The sequence below is a fragment of the Salvelinus fontinalis genome, chromosome 20 (genome assembly GCF_029448725.1).
Source record: "Salvelinus fontinalis isolate EN_2023a chromosome 20, ASM2944872v1, whole genome shotgun sequence".
NCBI lineage: Eukaryota > Metazoa > Chordata > Actinopteri > Salmoniformes > Salmonidae > Salvelinus > Salvelinus fontinalis.
In genome coordinates, this window is record NC_074684.1 from 43,788,395 (window position 1) to 43,801,856 (window position 13,462).

At 48.9% G+C, this 13,462-nt stretch overlaps 1 protein-coding gene across 2 annotated transcripts in view; it reads right to left on the reverse strand.

The window, feature by feature from the left end:
- LOC129817857 (sorting nexin-17-like) overlaps window positions 1-13,462 on the reverse strand; it is a 99,720-nt gene that overhangs the window by 46,123 nt on the left and 40,135 nt on the right. For both annotated transcript variants that reach the window (XM_055873452.1, XM_055873451.1), the window contains exon 7: window positions 8,435-8,522. In XM_055873452.1, coding sequence (XP_055729427.1) covers window positions 8,435-8,522 — 88 coding nt within the window. The remainder of the gene's footprint in view (window positions 1-8,434; window positions 8,523-13,462) is intronic.

A 13,462-nucleotide genomic window follows, 5' to 3' on the forward strand; every position in this document is an offset into this window, starting at 1 on the left:
AAACAAGAGAGAGACAAGAGAAACAAGAGACAAGAGAAACAAGAGAAACAGAGAGACGAGAGAGACGAGAGAGAGACAAGAGAAACAAGAGACAAGAGAAACAAGAGAAACAAGAGAGAGACGAGAAAGACGAGAGAGAGACAAGAGAAACAAGAGAGAGACAAGAGAAACAAGAGAGAGACAAGAGAAACAAGAGAGAGACAAGAGAAACAAGAGAGAGACAAGAGAAACAAGAGACAAGAGAAACGAGAGAAACAAGAGAGAGACGAGAGAAACAAGAGAAACAAGAGAAACAAGAGAGAGACGAGAGAGAGGCAAGAGAGAGACAAGAGAAACAAGAGACAAGAGAAACAAGAGAAACAAGAGAGAGACGAGAGAGAGACGAGAGAGAGACGAGAGAGAGACAAGAGAGAGACAAGAGAGAGACAAGAGAGAGAGACGAGAGAGAGACGAGAGAGAGACGAGAGAGAGACGAGAGAGAGACGAGAGAGAGACGAGAGAGAGACGAGAGAGAGACAAGAGAAACAAGAGAGAGACGAGAGAGAGACGAGAGAGAGACAAGAGAGAGACAAGAGAGAGACAAGAGAGAGACGAGAGAGAGACGAGAGAGAGACGAGAGAGAGACGAGAGAGAGACGAGAGAGAGACAAGAGAGAGACGAGAGAGAGACAAGAGAAACAAGAGAGAGACGAGAGAGAGACAAGAGAAACAAGAGAGAGACAAGAGAAACAAGAGAGAGACAAGAGAAACAAGAGAGAGACAAGAGAAACAAGAGACAAGAGAAACGAGAGAAACAAGAGAGAGACGAGAGAAACAAGAGAAACAAGAGAAACAAGAGAGAGACGAGAGAGAGACAAGAGAGAGACAAGAGAAACAAGAGACAAGAGAAACAAGAGAAACAAGAGAGAGACGAGAGAGAGACGAGAGAGAGACAAGAGAGAGACAAGAGAGAGACAAGAGAGAGAGACGAGAGAGAGACAAGAGAGAGACGAGAGAGAGACGAGAGAGAGACGAGAGAGAGACGAGAGAGAGACGAGAGAAACAAGAGAGAGACGAGAGAGAGACGAGAGAGAGACGAGAGAGAGACAAGAGAGAGACGAGAGAGAGACAAGAGAAACAAGAGAGAGACAAGAGAAACAAGAGAGAGACAAGAGAAACAAGAGAGAGACAAGAGAAACAAGAGACAAGAGAAACGAGAGAAACAAGAGAGAGACGAGAGAAACAAGAGAAACAAGAGAAACAAGAGAGAGACGAGAGAGAGACAAGAGAGAGACAAGAGAAACAAGAGACAAGAGAAACAAGAGAAACAAGAGAGAGACGAGAGAGAGACGAGAGAGAGACAAGAGAGAGACAAGAGAGAGACGAGAGAGAGACGAGAGAGAGACAAGAGAGAGACGAGAGAGAGACGAGAGAGAGACGAGAGAGAGACGAGAGAGAGACAAGAGAAACAAGAGAGAGACGAGAGAGAGACGAGAGAGAGACGAGAGAGAGACGAGAGAGAGACGAGAGAGAGACGAGAGAGAGACGAGAGAGAGACGAGAGAGAGACGAGAGAGAGACAAGAGAGAGACGAGAGAGAGACGAGAGAGAGACGAGAGAGAGACGAGAGAGAGACGAGAGAGAGACGAGAGAGAGACGAGAGAGAGACGAGAGAGAGACAAGAGAAACAAGAGACAAGAGAAACAAGAGAAACAAGAGAAACAAGAGAGAGACGAGAGAGACGAGAGAGAGACAAGAGAGAGACAAGAGAGAGACAAGAGAGAGACAAGAGAGACGAGAGACAAGAGAGACAAGAGAGACGAGAGAGAGACGAGAGAGAGACGAGAGAGAGACGAGAGAGAGACGAGAGAAACAAGAGACAAGAGAAACAAGAGAAACAAGAGAGAGACGAGAGAGACGAGAGAGAGACAAGAGAGAGACAAGAGAGAGACAAGAGAGAGACAAGAGAGAGACAAGAGAGAGACAAGAGAGAGACGAGAGAGACGAGAGAGACGAGAGAGACGAGAGAGAGACGAGAGAGAGACGAGAGAGAGACAAGAGAGAGACAAGAGAAACAAGAGAAACAAGAGAGAGACAAGAGAAACAAGAGAGAGACAAGAGAAACGAGAGAAGAGAGAGACAAGAGAAACAAGAGACAAGAGAGAGACAAGAGAAACAAGAGACAAGAGAAACAAGAGAGAGACAAGAGAAACAAGAGAAACAAGAGAGAGACAAGAGAAACGAGAGAGAGACAAGAGAAACAAGAGAAACAAGAGAGAGACAAGAGAGACAAGAGAAACAAGAGAAACGAGAGACAAGAGAAACAAGAGAAACGAGAGACAAGAGAGACAAGAGAAACAAGAGAAACAAGAGAGAGACAAGAGAAACGAGAGAGAAACAAGAGAGACAAGAGAGACAAGAGAAACAAGAGAGAGACAAGAGAAACAAGAGACAAGAGAAACAAGAGAGAGACAAGAGAAACAAGAGAGAGACAAGAGAAACGAGAGAGAGACAAGAGAAACAAGAGAAACGAGAGAGAGACAAGAGAAACAAGAGACAAGAGAGAGACAAGAGAAACAAGAGACAAGAGAAACGAGAGAGAGACAAGAGAAACAAGAGAAACAAGAGAGAGACAAGAGAAACGAGAGAGAGACAAGAGAAACGAGAGAGAGACAAGAGAAACAAGAGAAACAAGAGAGAGACGAGACAAGAGAAACAAGAGAGAGACAAGAGAGACAAGAGAAACAAGAGAGAGACAAGAGAAACAAGAGAAACAAGAGAGAGACAAGAGAAACAAGAGAAACAAGAGAGAGACAAGAGAAACAAGAGAAACAAGAGAGAGACAAGAGAAACGAGAGAAACAAGAGAGAGACAAGAGAGACAAGAGAAACAAGAGAAACAAGAGAGAGACAAGAGAAACAAGAGAGAGACAAGAGAAACAAGAGAGAGACAAGAGAAACAAGAGAGACAGATAGAGTATTGGTTATCAACACTCACAATGCTTGAATTTCAATGAACACAAACCATTTGAATAGCAGTCAAGAACGGATGTCCAATATACTGTTGTGGCAGAAAAGAGTGTGTTGTTCTCGCTACAGACATCACGGCGGCGTGTCGTTCTCGCTACAGCCATCACGGCCGCGTGTCGTTCTCGCTACAGCCATCACGGCCGCGTGTCGTTCTCGCTACAGACATCACGGCCGTGTGTCGTTCTCGCTACACACATCACGGCCGTGTGTCGTTCTCGCTACACACATCACGGCCGTGTGTCGTTCTCGCTACACACATCACGGCCGTGTGTCGTTCTCGCTACACACATCACGGCCGTGTGTCGTTCTCGCTACACACATCACGGCCGTGTGTCGTTCTCGCTACACACATCACGGCCGTGTGTCGTTCTCGCTACACACATCACGGCCGTGTGTCGTTCTCGCTACACACATCACGGCCGTGTGTCGTTCTCGCTACACACATCACGGCCGTGTGTCGTTCTCGCTACAGACATCACGGCCGTGTGTCGTTCTCGCTACAGACATCACGTCCGTGTGTCGTTCTCGCTACACGCATCACGTCCGTGTGTCGTTCTCGCTACACGCATCACGTCCGTGTGTCGTTCTCGCTACACGCATCACGTCCGTGTGTCGTTCTCGCTACACGCATCACGGCCGTGTGTCGTTCTCGCTACACGCATCACGGCCGTGTGTCGTTCTCGCTACACGCATCACGGCCGTGTGTCGTTCTCGCTACACGCATCACGGCCGTGTGTCGTTCTCGCTACACGCATCACGGCCGTGTGTCGTTCTCGCTACACGCATCACGGCCGTGTGTCGTTCTCGCTACACGCATCACGGCCGTGTGTCGTTCTCGCTACAGACATCACGGCCGTGTGTCGTTCTCGCTACAGACATCACGGCCGTGTGTCGTTCTCGCTACAGACATCACGGCCGTGTGTCGTTCTCGCTACAGACATCACGGCCGTGTGTCGTTCTCGCTACAGACATCACGGCCGTGTGTCGTTCTCGCTGCAGACATCACGGCCGTGTGTCGTTCTCGCTACAGACATCACGGCCGTGTGTCGTTCTCGCTACAGACATCACGGCCGTGTGTCGTTCTCGCTACAGACATCACGGCCGTGTGTTGTTCTCGCTACAGACATCACGTCCGTGTGTTGTTCTCGCTACAGACATCACGCCGGTGTGTCGTTCTCGCTACAGACATCACGGCCGTGTGTCGTTCTCACTACAGCCTGTAACGACCCTGCTACAGACCGGCATTGCCATCAGCCACTGTGTTTCTTTGAAATCAATGAAAGCTGCTATACTGCCCGTGTGGCGCTATACTGCCCGTGTGGCGCTATACTGCCCGTGTGGCGCTATACTGCCCGTGTGGCGCTATACTGCCCGTGTGGCGCTATACTGCCCGTGTGGCGCTCACGTTGCGTCACGTCCAATGGCAGCACTGAATGTTTGAACCCGGTTACTTCAGTCTGCATTTCAATTAGAAATTCAAAATCAGTGTGACCTCAAAGCAGAATTACTTTCCCATTGTTCCGCAACTGTAGTGTACGATATACCATTTTCTAGCACGAAGTCTCTACTTTTATCCAATGTAACATATGAGAGAGGCCAGGCTGTTCTATATACTTACAGTTGAAGTCGGAAGTTTACATACACTTAGGTTGGAGTCATTAAAACTCGTTTTTCAACCACTCCACACATTTCTTGTTACACAAACTATAGTTTTTGCATGACACAAGTCCTTTTTTCCAACAATTGTTTACAGACAGATTATTTCACTTAATCACAATTCCAGTGGGTCAAAAGTTTACATACACTAAGTTGACTGTGCCTTTAAACAGCTTGGAAAATTCCAGAAAATGATGTCATGGCTTTAGAAGCTTCTGATAGGCTAATTGACATCATTTGAGTCAATTGGAGGTGTACCTGTGGATGTATTTCAAGGCCTACCTTCAAACTCAGTGCCTCTTTGCTTGACATCATGGGAAAATCAAAAGAAATCAGCCACGACCTCAGAAAAAAAATTGTAGACCTCCACAAGTCTGGTTCATCCTTGGGAGCAATTTCCAAACGCCTGAAGGTACCACGTTCATCTGTACAAACAATAGTACGCAAGTATAAACACCACGGGACCACGCAGCCATCATACCGCTCAGGAAGGAGACACGTTCTATCTCCTAGAGATGAATGTACTTTGGTGCGAAAAGTGCAAATCAATCCCAGAACAACAGCAAAGGATCTTGTGAAGATGCTGGAGGAAACAGGTACAAAAGTATCTATATCCACAGTAAAACGAGTCCTATATCGACTTAACCTGGAAGGCGGCTCAGCAAGGAAGAAGCCACTGCTCCAAAACCACCATAAAAAAGCCAGATTACAGTTTGCAACTGTACATGGGGACTAAGTTTGTACTTTTTGGAGAAATGTCCTCTGGTCTGATGAAACAGAAATAGAACTGTTTGGCCATAATGACCATCGTTATGCTAGGAGGAAAAAGGGGGGCAGCATCATGTTGTGGGGGTGCTTTGCTGCAGGAAGCACAAAATAGATGGCCTTATGAGGAAGGAAAATAATGTGGATACATCTCAAGACATCAGTCAGGAAGTTAAAGCTTGGTCGCAAATGGGTCTTCCAAATGGACACTGACACCAAGCATACTTCAAAAGTTGTGGCAAAATGGCTTAAGGACAACAAAGTCAAGGTATTGGAGTGGCCATCACAAAGCCCTGACCTCAAGCCTATAGGAAATGTGTGGGCAGAACTGAAAAAGCCTGTGCGAGCAAGTAGGCCTACAAACCTGACTCAGTTACACCAGCTCTGTTAGAGAGGAATGGGCCAAAATTCACCCAACTTATTGTGGGAAGCTTGTGGAAGGCTAACAAACGTTTGACCCAAGTTAAACAATTTAAAGGCAATGCTACCAAATACTAATTGAGTGTATGTAAACTTCTGACTCACTGGGAATGTGACGAAATAAATAAAAGCTGAAATAAATCACTCTACTATTATTCTGACATTTCACAATCTTAAAATAAAGTTGCCTAAAACAGGGAATTTTTACTAGGATTAAATGTCAGGAATTGTGAAAAACTGAGTTTAAATGTATTATTTGGCATATGTAAACTTTAAACTTCAACTGTATATAAAACAGGTCGACATGAACAATATACACACCAGGGGTAAATCGGAGACCTTTTACTCATTTAAGGAATCCGGAGTGGGGCAGTGTCAGTCTAACAGAGCGGGGCAGCGTCAGTCTAACAGAGTGGGGCAGCGTCAGTCTAACAGAGCGGGGCAGTGTCAGTCTAACAGAGTGGGGCAGCGTCAGTCTAACAGAGTGGGGTAGCGTCAGTCTAACAGAGCGGGGCAGCGTCAGTCTAACAGAGCGGGGCAGCGTCAGTCTAACAGAGCGGGGTAGCGTCAGTCTAACAGAGTGGGGCAGCGTCAGTCTAACAGAGTGGGGCAGCGTCAGTCTAACAGAGTGGGGCAGCGTCAGTCTAACAGAGCGGGGTAGCGTCAGTCTAACAGAGCGGGGTAGTCGGTAACAGAGTGGGGCAGCGTCAGTCTAACAGAGCGGGGTAGCGTCAGTCTAACAGAGTGGGGCAGCGTCAGTCTAACAGAGTGGGGCAGCGTCAGTCTAACAGAGTGGGGCAGCGTCAGTCTAACAGAGCGGGGCAGTGTCAGTCTAACAGAGTGGGGCAGCGTCAGTCTAACAGAGTGGGGCAGCGTCAGTCTAACAGAGTGGGGCAGCGTCAGTCTAACAGAGTGGGGCAGCGTCAGTCTAACAGAGCGGGGCAGCGTCAGTCTAACAGAGAGGGGCAGCGTCAGTCTAACAGAGCGGGGTAGCGTCAGTCTAACAGAGTGGGGTAGCGTCAGTCTAACAGAGTGGGGTAGCGTCAGTCTAACAGAGTGGGGCAGCGTCAGTCTAACAGAGTGGGGTAGCGTCAGTCTAACAGAGTGGGGTAGCGTCAGTCTAACAGAGTGGGGCAGCGTCAGTCTAACAGAGCGGGGTAGCGTCAGTCTAACAGAGCGGGGCAGCGTCAGTCTAACAGAGCGGGGTAGCGTCAGTAACAGAGTGGGGTAGCGTCAGTCTAACAGAGTGGGGTAGAGTCAGTAACAGAGCGGGGCAGCGTCAGTCTAACAGAGTGGGGCAGCGTCAGTCTAACAGAGCGGGGCAGCGTCAGTCTAACAGAGTGGGGCAGCGTCAGTCTAACAGAGTGGGGTAGCGTCAGTCTAACAGAGTGGGGTAGCGTCAGTCTAACAGAGTGGGGCAGCGTCAGTCTAACAGAGTGGGGCAGCGTCAGTCTAACAGAGCGGGGCAGCGTCAGTCTAACAGAGCGGGGTAGCGTCAGTCTAACAGAGCGGGGTAGCGTCAGTCTAACAGAGTGGGGCAGCGTCAGTCTAACAGAGTGGGGCAGCGTCAGTCTAACAGAGTGGGGCAGCGTCAGTCTAACAGAGCGGGGTAGCGTCAGTAACAGAGTGGGGCAGCGTCAGTCTAACAGAGTGGGGCAGCGTCAGTCTAACAGAGTGGGGCAGCGTCAGTCTAACAGAGTGGGGTAGCGTCAGTCTAACAGAGCGGGGTAGAGTCAGTAACAGAGCGGGGTAGCGTCAGTCTAACAGAGCGGGGTAGAGTCAGTAACAGAGTGGGGCAGCGTCAGTCTAACAGAGCGGGGTAGAGTCAGTAACAGAGCGGGGTAGCGTCAGTCTAACAGAGTGGGGCAGCGTCAGTCTAACAGAGCGGGGCAGCGTCAGTCTAACAGAGCGGGGTAGAGTCAGTAACAGAGTGGGGCGGCGTCAGTCTAACAGAGTGGGGCGGCGTCAGTCTAACAGAGTGGGGCAGCGTCAGTCTAACAGAGTGGGGCAGCGTCAGTCTAACAGAGCGGGGCAGCGTCAGTCTAACAGAGTGGGGTAGCGTCAGTCTAACAGAGTGGGGCAGCGTCAGTCTAACAGAGTGGGGCAGCGTCAGTCTAACAGAGCGGGGTAGCGTCAGTAACAGAGTGGGGTAGCGTCAGTCTAACAGAGTGGGGCAGCGTCAGTCTAACAGAGTGGGGCAGCGTCAGTCTAACAGAGTGGGGCAGCGTCAGTCTAACAGAGTGGGGCAGCGTCAGTCTAACAGAGCGGGGCAGCGTCAGTCTAACAGAGCGGGGTAGCGTCAGTCTAACAGAGTGGGGTAGCGTCAGTCTAACAGAGTGGGGTAGCGTCAGTCTAACAGAGTGGGGCAGCGTCAGTCTAACAGAGCGGGGCAGCGTCAGTCTAACAGAGTGGGGCAGCGTCAGTCTAACAGAGTGGGGTAGCGTCAGTCTAACAGAGCGGGGTAGCGTCAGTCTAACAGAGCGGGGTAGCGTCAGTCTAACAGAGCGGGGTAGCGTCAGTCTAACAGAGTGGGGCAGCGTCAGTCTAACAGCCAATGATTGTTAATGTTTGTGTAGAGGTATCATACCTTTTACGAAGGGCGATGTGGAACTCTGAGCTCCGTAAGCTGGTGACTGATACGTATGGCAGCTCAAAATCCTGCAGCTTCCTCACAACTAGAGAAAGAGAGAGGAGAAAGAGACACAGAGAGAGAGAGAGAGAGAGAGAGAAAGAGACACAGAGAGAGAGAGAGAGAGAAAGAGACACACAGAGAGAGAGAGGAGAGAGAGGAGAGAGAGGAGAGAGAGGAGAGAGAGGAGAGAGAGGAGAGAGAGGAGAGAGAGGAGAGAGAGGAGAGAGAGGAGAGAGAGGAGAGAGGAGAGAGAGAGAGAGAGAGGAGAGAGAGAGAGAGAGGAGAGAGGAGAGAGAGAGGAGAACGAGAAACAGGGAGAGAGGAGAAAGAGACACAGAGAGAGAGAGAGGAGAGAGAGGAGAGAGAGAAGGAGAGAGTGAGTAAAAAGGAGGGCTAAGCAGTACAGACTGATCTGATTTAGATAACAACGATGACAACAAACAGACAGAGATGAGGACAGTCCATCTGGACAGAACCCAGCAGGGTCCAGTAACAGACAGAGATGAGGACAGTCCATTTGGACAGAACCCAGCAGGGTCCAGTAACAGACAGAGATGAGGACAGTCCATTTGGACAGAACCCAGCAGGGTCCAGTAACAGAGAGAGATGAGGACAGTCCATTTGGACAGAACCCAGCAGGGTCCAGTAACAGACAGAGATGAGGACAGTCCATTTGGACAGAACCCAGCAGGGTCCAGTAACAGACAGAGATGAGGACAGTCCATTTGGACAGAACCCAGCAGGGTCCAGTAACAGACAGAGATGAGGACAGTCCATTTGGACAGAACCCAGCAGGGTCCAGTAACAGACAGAGATGAGGACAGTCCATTTGGACAGAACCCAGCAGGGTCCAGTAACAGACAGAGATGAGGACAGTCCATTTGGACAGAACCCAGCAGGGTCCAGTAACAGACAGAGATGAGGACAGTCCATTTGGACAGAACCCAGCAGGGTCCAGTAACAGAGAGAGATGAGGACAGTCCATTTGGACAGAACCCAGCAGGGTCCAGTAACAGAGAGAGATGAGGACAGTCCATCTAGACAGAACCCAGCAGGGTCCAGTAACAGAGAGAGATGAGGACAGTCCATCTAGACAGAACCCAGCAGGGTCCAGTAACAGAGAGAGATGAGGACAGTCCATCTAGACAGAACCCAGCAGGGTCCAGTAACAGAGAGAGATGAGGACAGTCCATCTAGACAGAACCCAGCAGGGTCCAGTAACAGACAGAGATGAGGACAGTCCATCTAGACAGAACCCAGCAGGGTCCAGTAACAGAGAGAGATGAGGACAGTCCATCTAGACAGAACCCAGCAGGGTCCAGTAACAGAGAGAGATGAGGACAGTCCATCTAGACAGAACCCAGCAGGGTCCAGTAACAGAGAGAGATGAGGACAGTCCATTTGGACAGAACCCAGCAGGGTCCAGTAACAGACAGAGATGAGGACAGTCCATCTAGACAGAACCCAGCAGGGTCCAGTAACAGAGAGAGATGAGGACAGTCCATCTAGACAGAACCCAGCAGGGTCCAGTAACAGAGAGAGATGAGGACAGTCCATCTAGACAGAACCCAGCAGGGTCCAGTAACCATGTGTCTGTGTGGATGTACTAACTGCAGCTGTTGAGACCTCCAGAGAGAACAGGGAGATCACAGCAGCTGTCTGGAGAGAGTGGCCTTCATCCCAAATGGCATCCTATTCCCTACATAGTGCACTACTTTTGATTAGGGCCCATAGAGCTCTGGTCAAAAGTAGTGCAGAATATAGGGGAAACGGTGGCATTTGGGACGCACCCTGCTGTTGAGTTCTGTTCAGTTCCCTTTTAGCAGCTACATTTAGGACTTTGGTAGTCATTACATTTTGTCAGCCGGTTAATGTCATGCAAACAGACTGCCAGTCTCACGGTAACTGTTGGTTTCTATAGCTTGGAGAGATCAGATCAGGACTATTGGTTTATATAGCTTGGAGAGATCAGATCAGGACTATTGGTTTCTATAGCTTGGAGAGATCAGATCAGAACTATTGGTTTCTATAGCTTGGAGAGATCAGATCAGGACTATTGGTTTCTATAGCTTGGAGAGATCAGATCAGGACTGTTGGTTTCTATAGCTTGGAGAGATCAGATCAGGACTATTGGTTTCTATAGCTTGGAGAGATCAGATCAGAACTATTGGTTTCTATAGCTTGGAGAGATCAGATCAGGACTATTGGTTTCTATAGCTTGGAGAGATCAGATCAGAACAATACAGTTCCTCTGGGAGCCTTGAAAGGTACATGAAATTAAATCTTTATGGAAACGTGTCCATATTCAATAGTTCTACCCGTTCCTTCATTCAGCAGAACTCTTGACAGAACCCTGCTAGCCCAGTTCGGTTCCAACAGAAAATAGGTGGCTTCTATCGACAGAGGCAATCTTTCTTCTGTTGGTGTTTGTGTTGGTGTGTTTGAGTGTGAGAAAAATAGAGTTTGGCAGGAAGAAGAGGGGAAAAGAGGAAGGAGACAGGGCCCCACTGGACAGAGCCAACAGGAGGACGAAGGCTTGGCAGGGGGTTTTGGTAGCTCTCTCACTAAATCTAACTCATTCGGTTATCAAAGTAATTAGGCTAAGTCACAAATGGCACCCTATTTCCTATGTAGTGCACTACTTTTGAACAGGGCCCATAGGTGTGTATAGGGAATAGAGTGCCCTTCGGGACACAGTCCAAGTGATTGGCTAATCTTTTGCACTGGTGCCACGTCAACTCCTCAATTCTTTTCCGAGTGGGAGATTTTAAGAATGAAATCAGCAACAAAAACAAACTGACATGTCCATGCCTTCATTGCCTTGCATAGTTCCTTTCCATTTTAGTGTGTTTAGTCCCCTTACAGATGTTTTTTTTTAAAAAGTAAAATTCCTGAAATGTGGGTTGTTGAATCTTGGCCCCCGACCACTTCCTGTTGCGTGGCGCCAGTTTGTTGTTACTGATTTCAGTGAGCACCGTTAACAAGTTGTAGCTAACCCCCCTTTTCCTCTCTCCCCTCTTTCTGTGTCCCAAATGTGTAATTTCCACGCCGACCTGTGAAAGGCAGAAATACGCCACAAAGCGTCTCGTCTGCCGGAAAGCTACAACGACAAGTGTATCTAGCTAACTTGAGCTCCTATGGGTAGCTAAGGGTTGAGTGCTGTGTTGTTGGGTTTCGTTGAATCAGGGCAACGTAATCACTGCTATGAAGGTCTGGCAACATTTCACTTCAGGTAACGTCAATGTGTTACTTGTCTAGCTAATCTGCTAGCCAGCTATCATTCTGTTTTCCACTCAGTGTCTGGAAGGCTTAGCAAAAGATGTCTAGGAGACACTAGAGAGAGACCGTCAACAACAGGAGACACTAGAGAGACCGTCAACAACAGGAGACACTAGAGAGAGACCGTCAACAACAGGAGACACTAGAGAGAGACCGTCAACAACAGGAGACACTAGAGAGACCGTCAACAACAGGAGACACTAGAGAGAGACCGTCAACAACACGAGACACTAGAGAGACCGTCAACAACAGGAGACACTAGAGAGAGACCGTCAACAACAGGAGACACTAGAGAGAGACCGTCAACAACAGGAGACACTAGAGAGACCGTCAACAACAGGAGACACTAGAGAGACCGTCAACAACAGGAGACACTAGAGAGAGACCGTCAACAACACGAGACACTAGAGAGACCGTCAACAACAGGAGACACTAGAGAGACCGTCTACAACAGGAGACACTAGAGAGACCGTCAACAACAGGAGACACTAGAGAGAGACCGTCAACAACAGGAGACACTAGAGAGAGACCGTCAACAACAGGAGACACTAGAGAGACCGTCAACAACAGGAGACACTAGAGAGACCGTCAACAACAGGAGACACTAGAGAGAGACCGTCAACAACAGGAGACACTAGAGAGACCGTCAACAACAGGAGACACTAGAGAGACCGTCAACAACAGGAGACACTAGAGAGAGACCGTCAACAACAGGAGACACTAGAGAGAGACCGTCAACAACAGGAGACACTAGAGAGACCGTCAACAACACGAGACACTAGAGAGAGACCGTCAACAACAGGAGACACTAGAGAGAGACCGTCAACAACAGGAGACACTAGAGAGACCGTCAACAACAGGAGACACTAGAGAGACCGTCAACAACAGGAGACACTAGAGAGACCGTCAACAACAGGAGACACTAGAGAGACCGTCAACAACACGAGACACTAGAGAGAGACCGTCAACAACAGGAGACACTAGAGAGAGACCGTCAACAACAGGAGACACTAGAGAGACCGTCAACAACACGAGACACTAGAGAGAGACCGTCAACAACACGAGACACTAGAGAGAGACCGTCAACAACAGGAGACACTAGAGAGAGACCGTCTACAACAGGAGACACTAGAGAGAGACCGTCAACAACAGGAGACACTAGAGAGAGACCGTCAACAACAGGAGACACTAGAGAGAGACCGTCAACAACAGGAGACACTAGAGAGACCGTCAACAACAGGAGACACTAGAGAAACCGTCAACAACAGGAGACACTAGAGAGAGACCGTCAACAACAGGAGACACTAGAGAGACCGTCAACAACAGGAGACACTAGAGAGAGACCGTCAACAACAGGAGACACTAGAGAGACCGTCAACAACAGGAGACACTAGAGAGAGACCGTCAACAACAGGAGACACTAGAGAGACCGTCAACAACAGGAGACACTAGAGAGACCGTCAACAACAGGAGACACTAGAGAGACCGTCAACAACAGGAGACACTAGAGAGACCGTCAACAACAGGAGACACTAGAGAGAGACCGTCAACAACAGGAGACACTAGAGAGACCGTCAACAACAGGAGACACTAGAGAGACCGTCAACAACAGGAGACACTAGAGAGAGACCGTCAACAACAGGAGACACTAGAGAGAGACCGTCAACAACAGGAGACACTAGAGAGAGACCGTCAACAACAGGA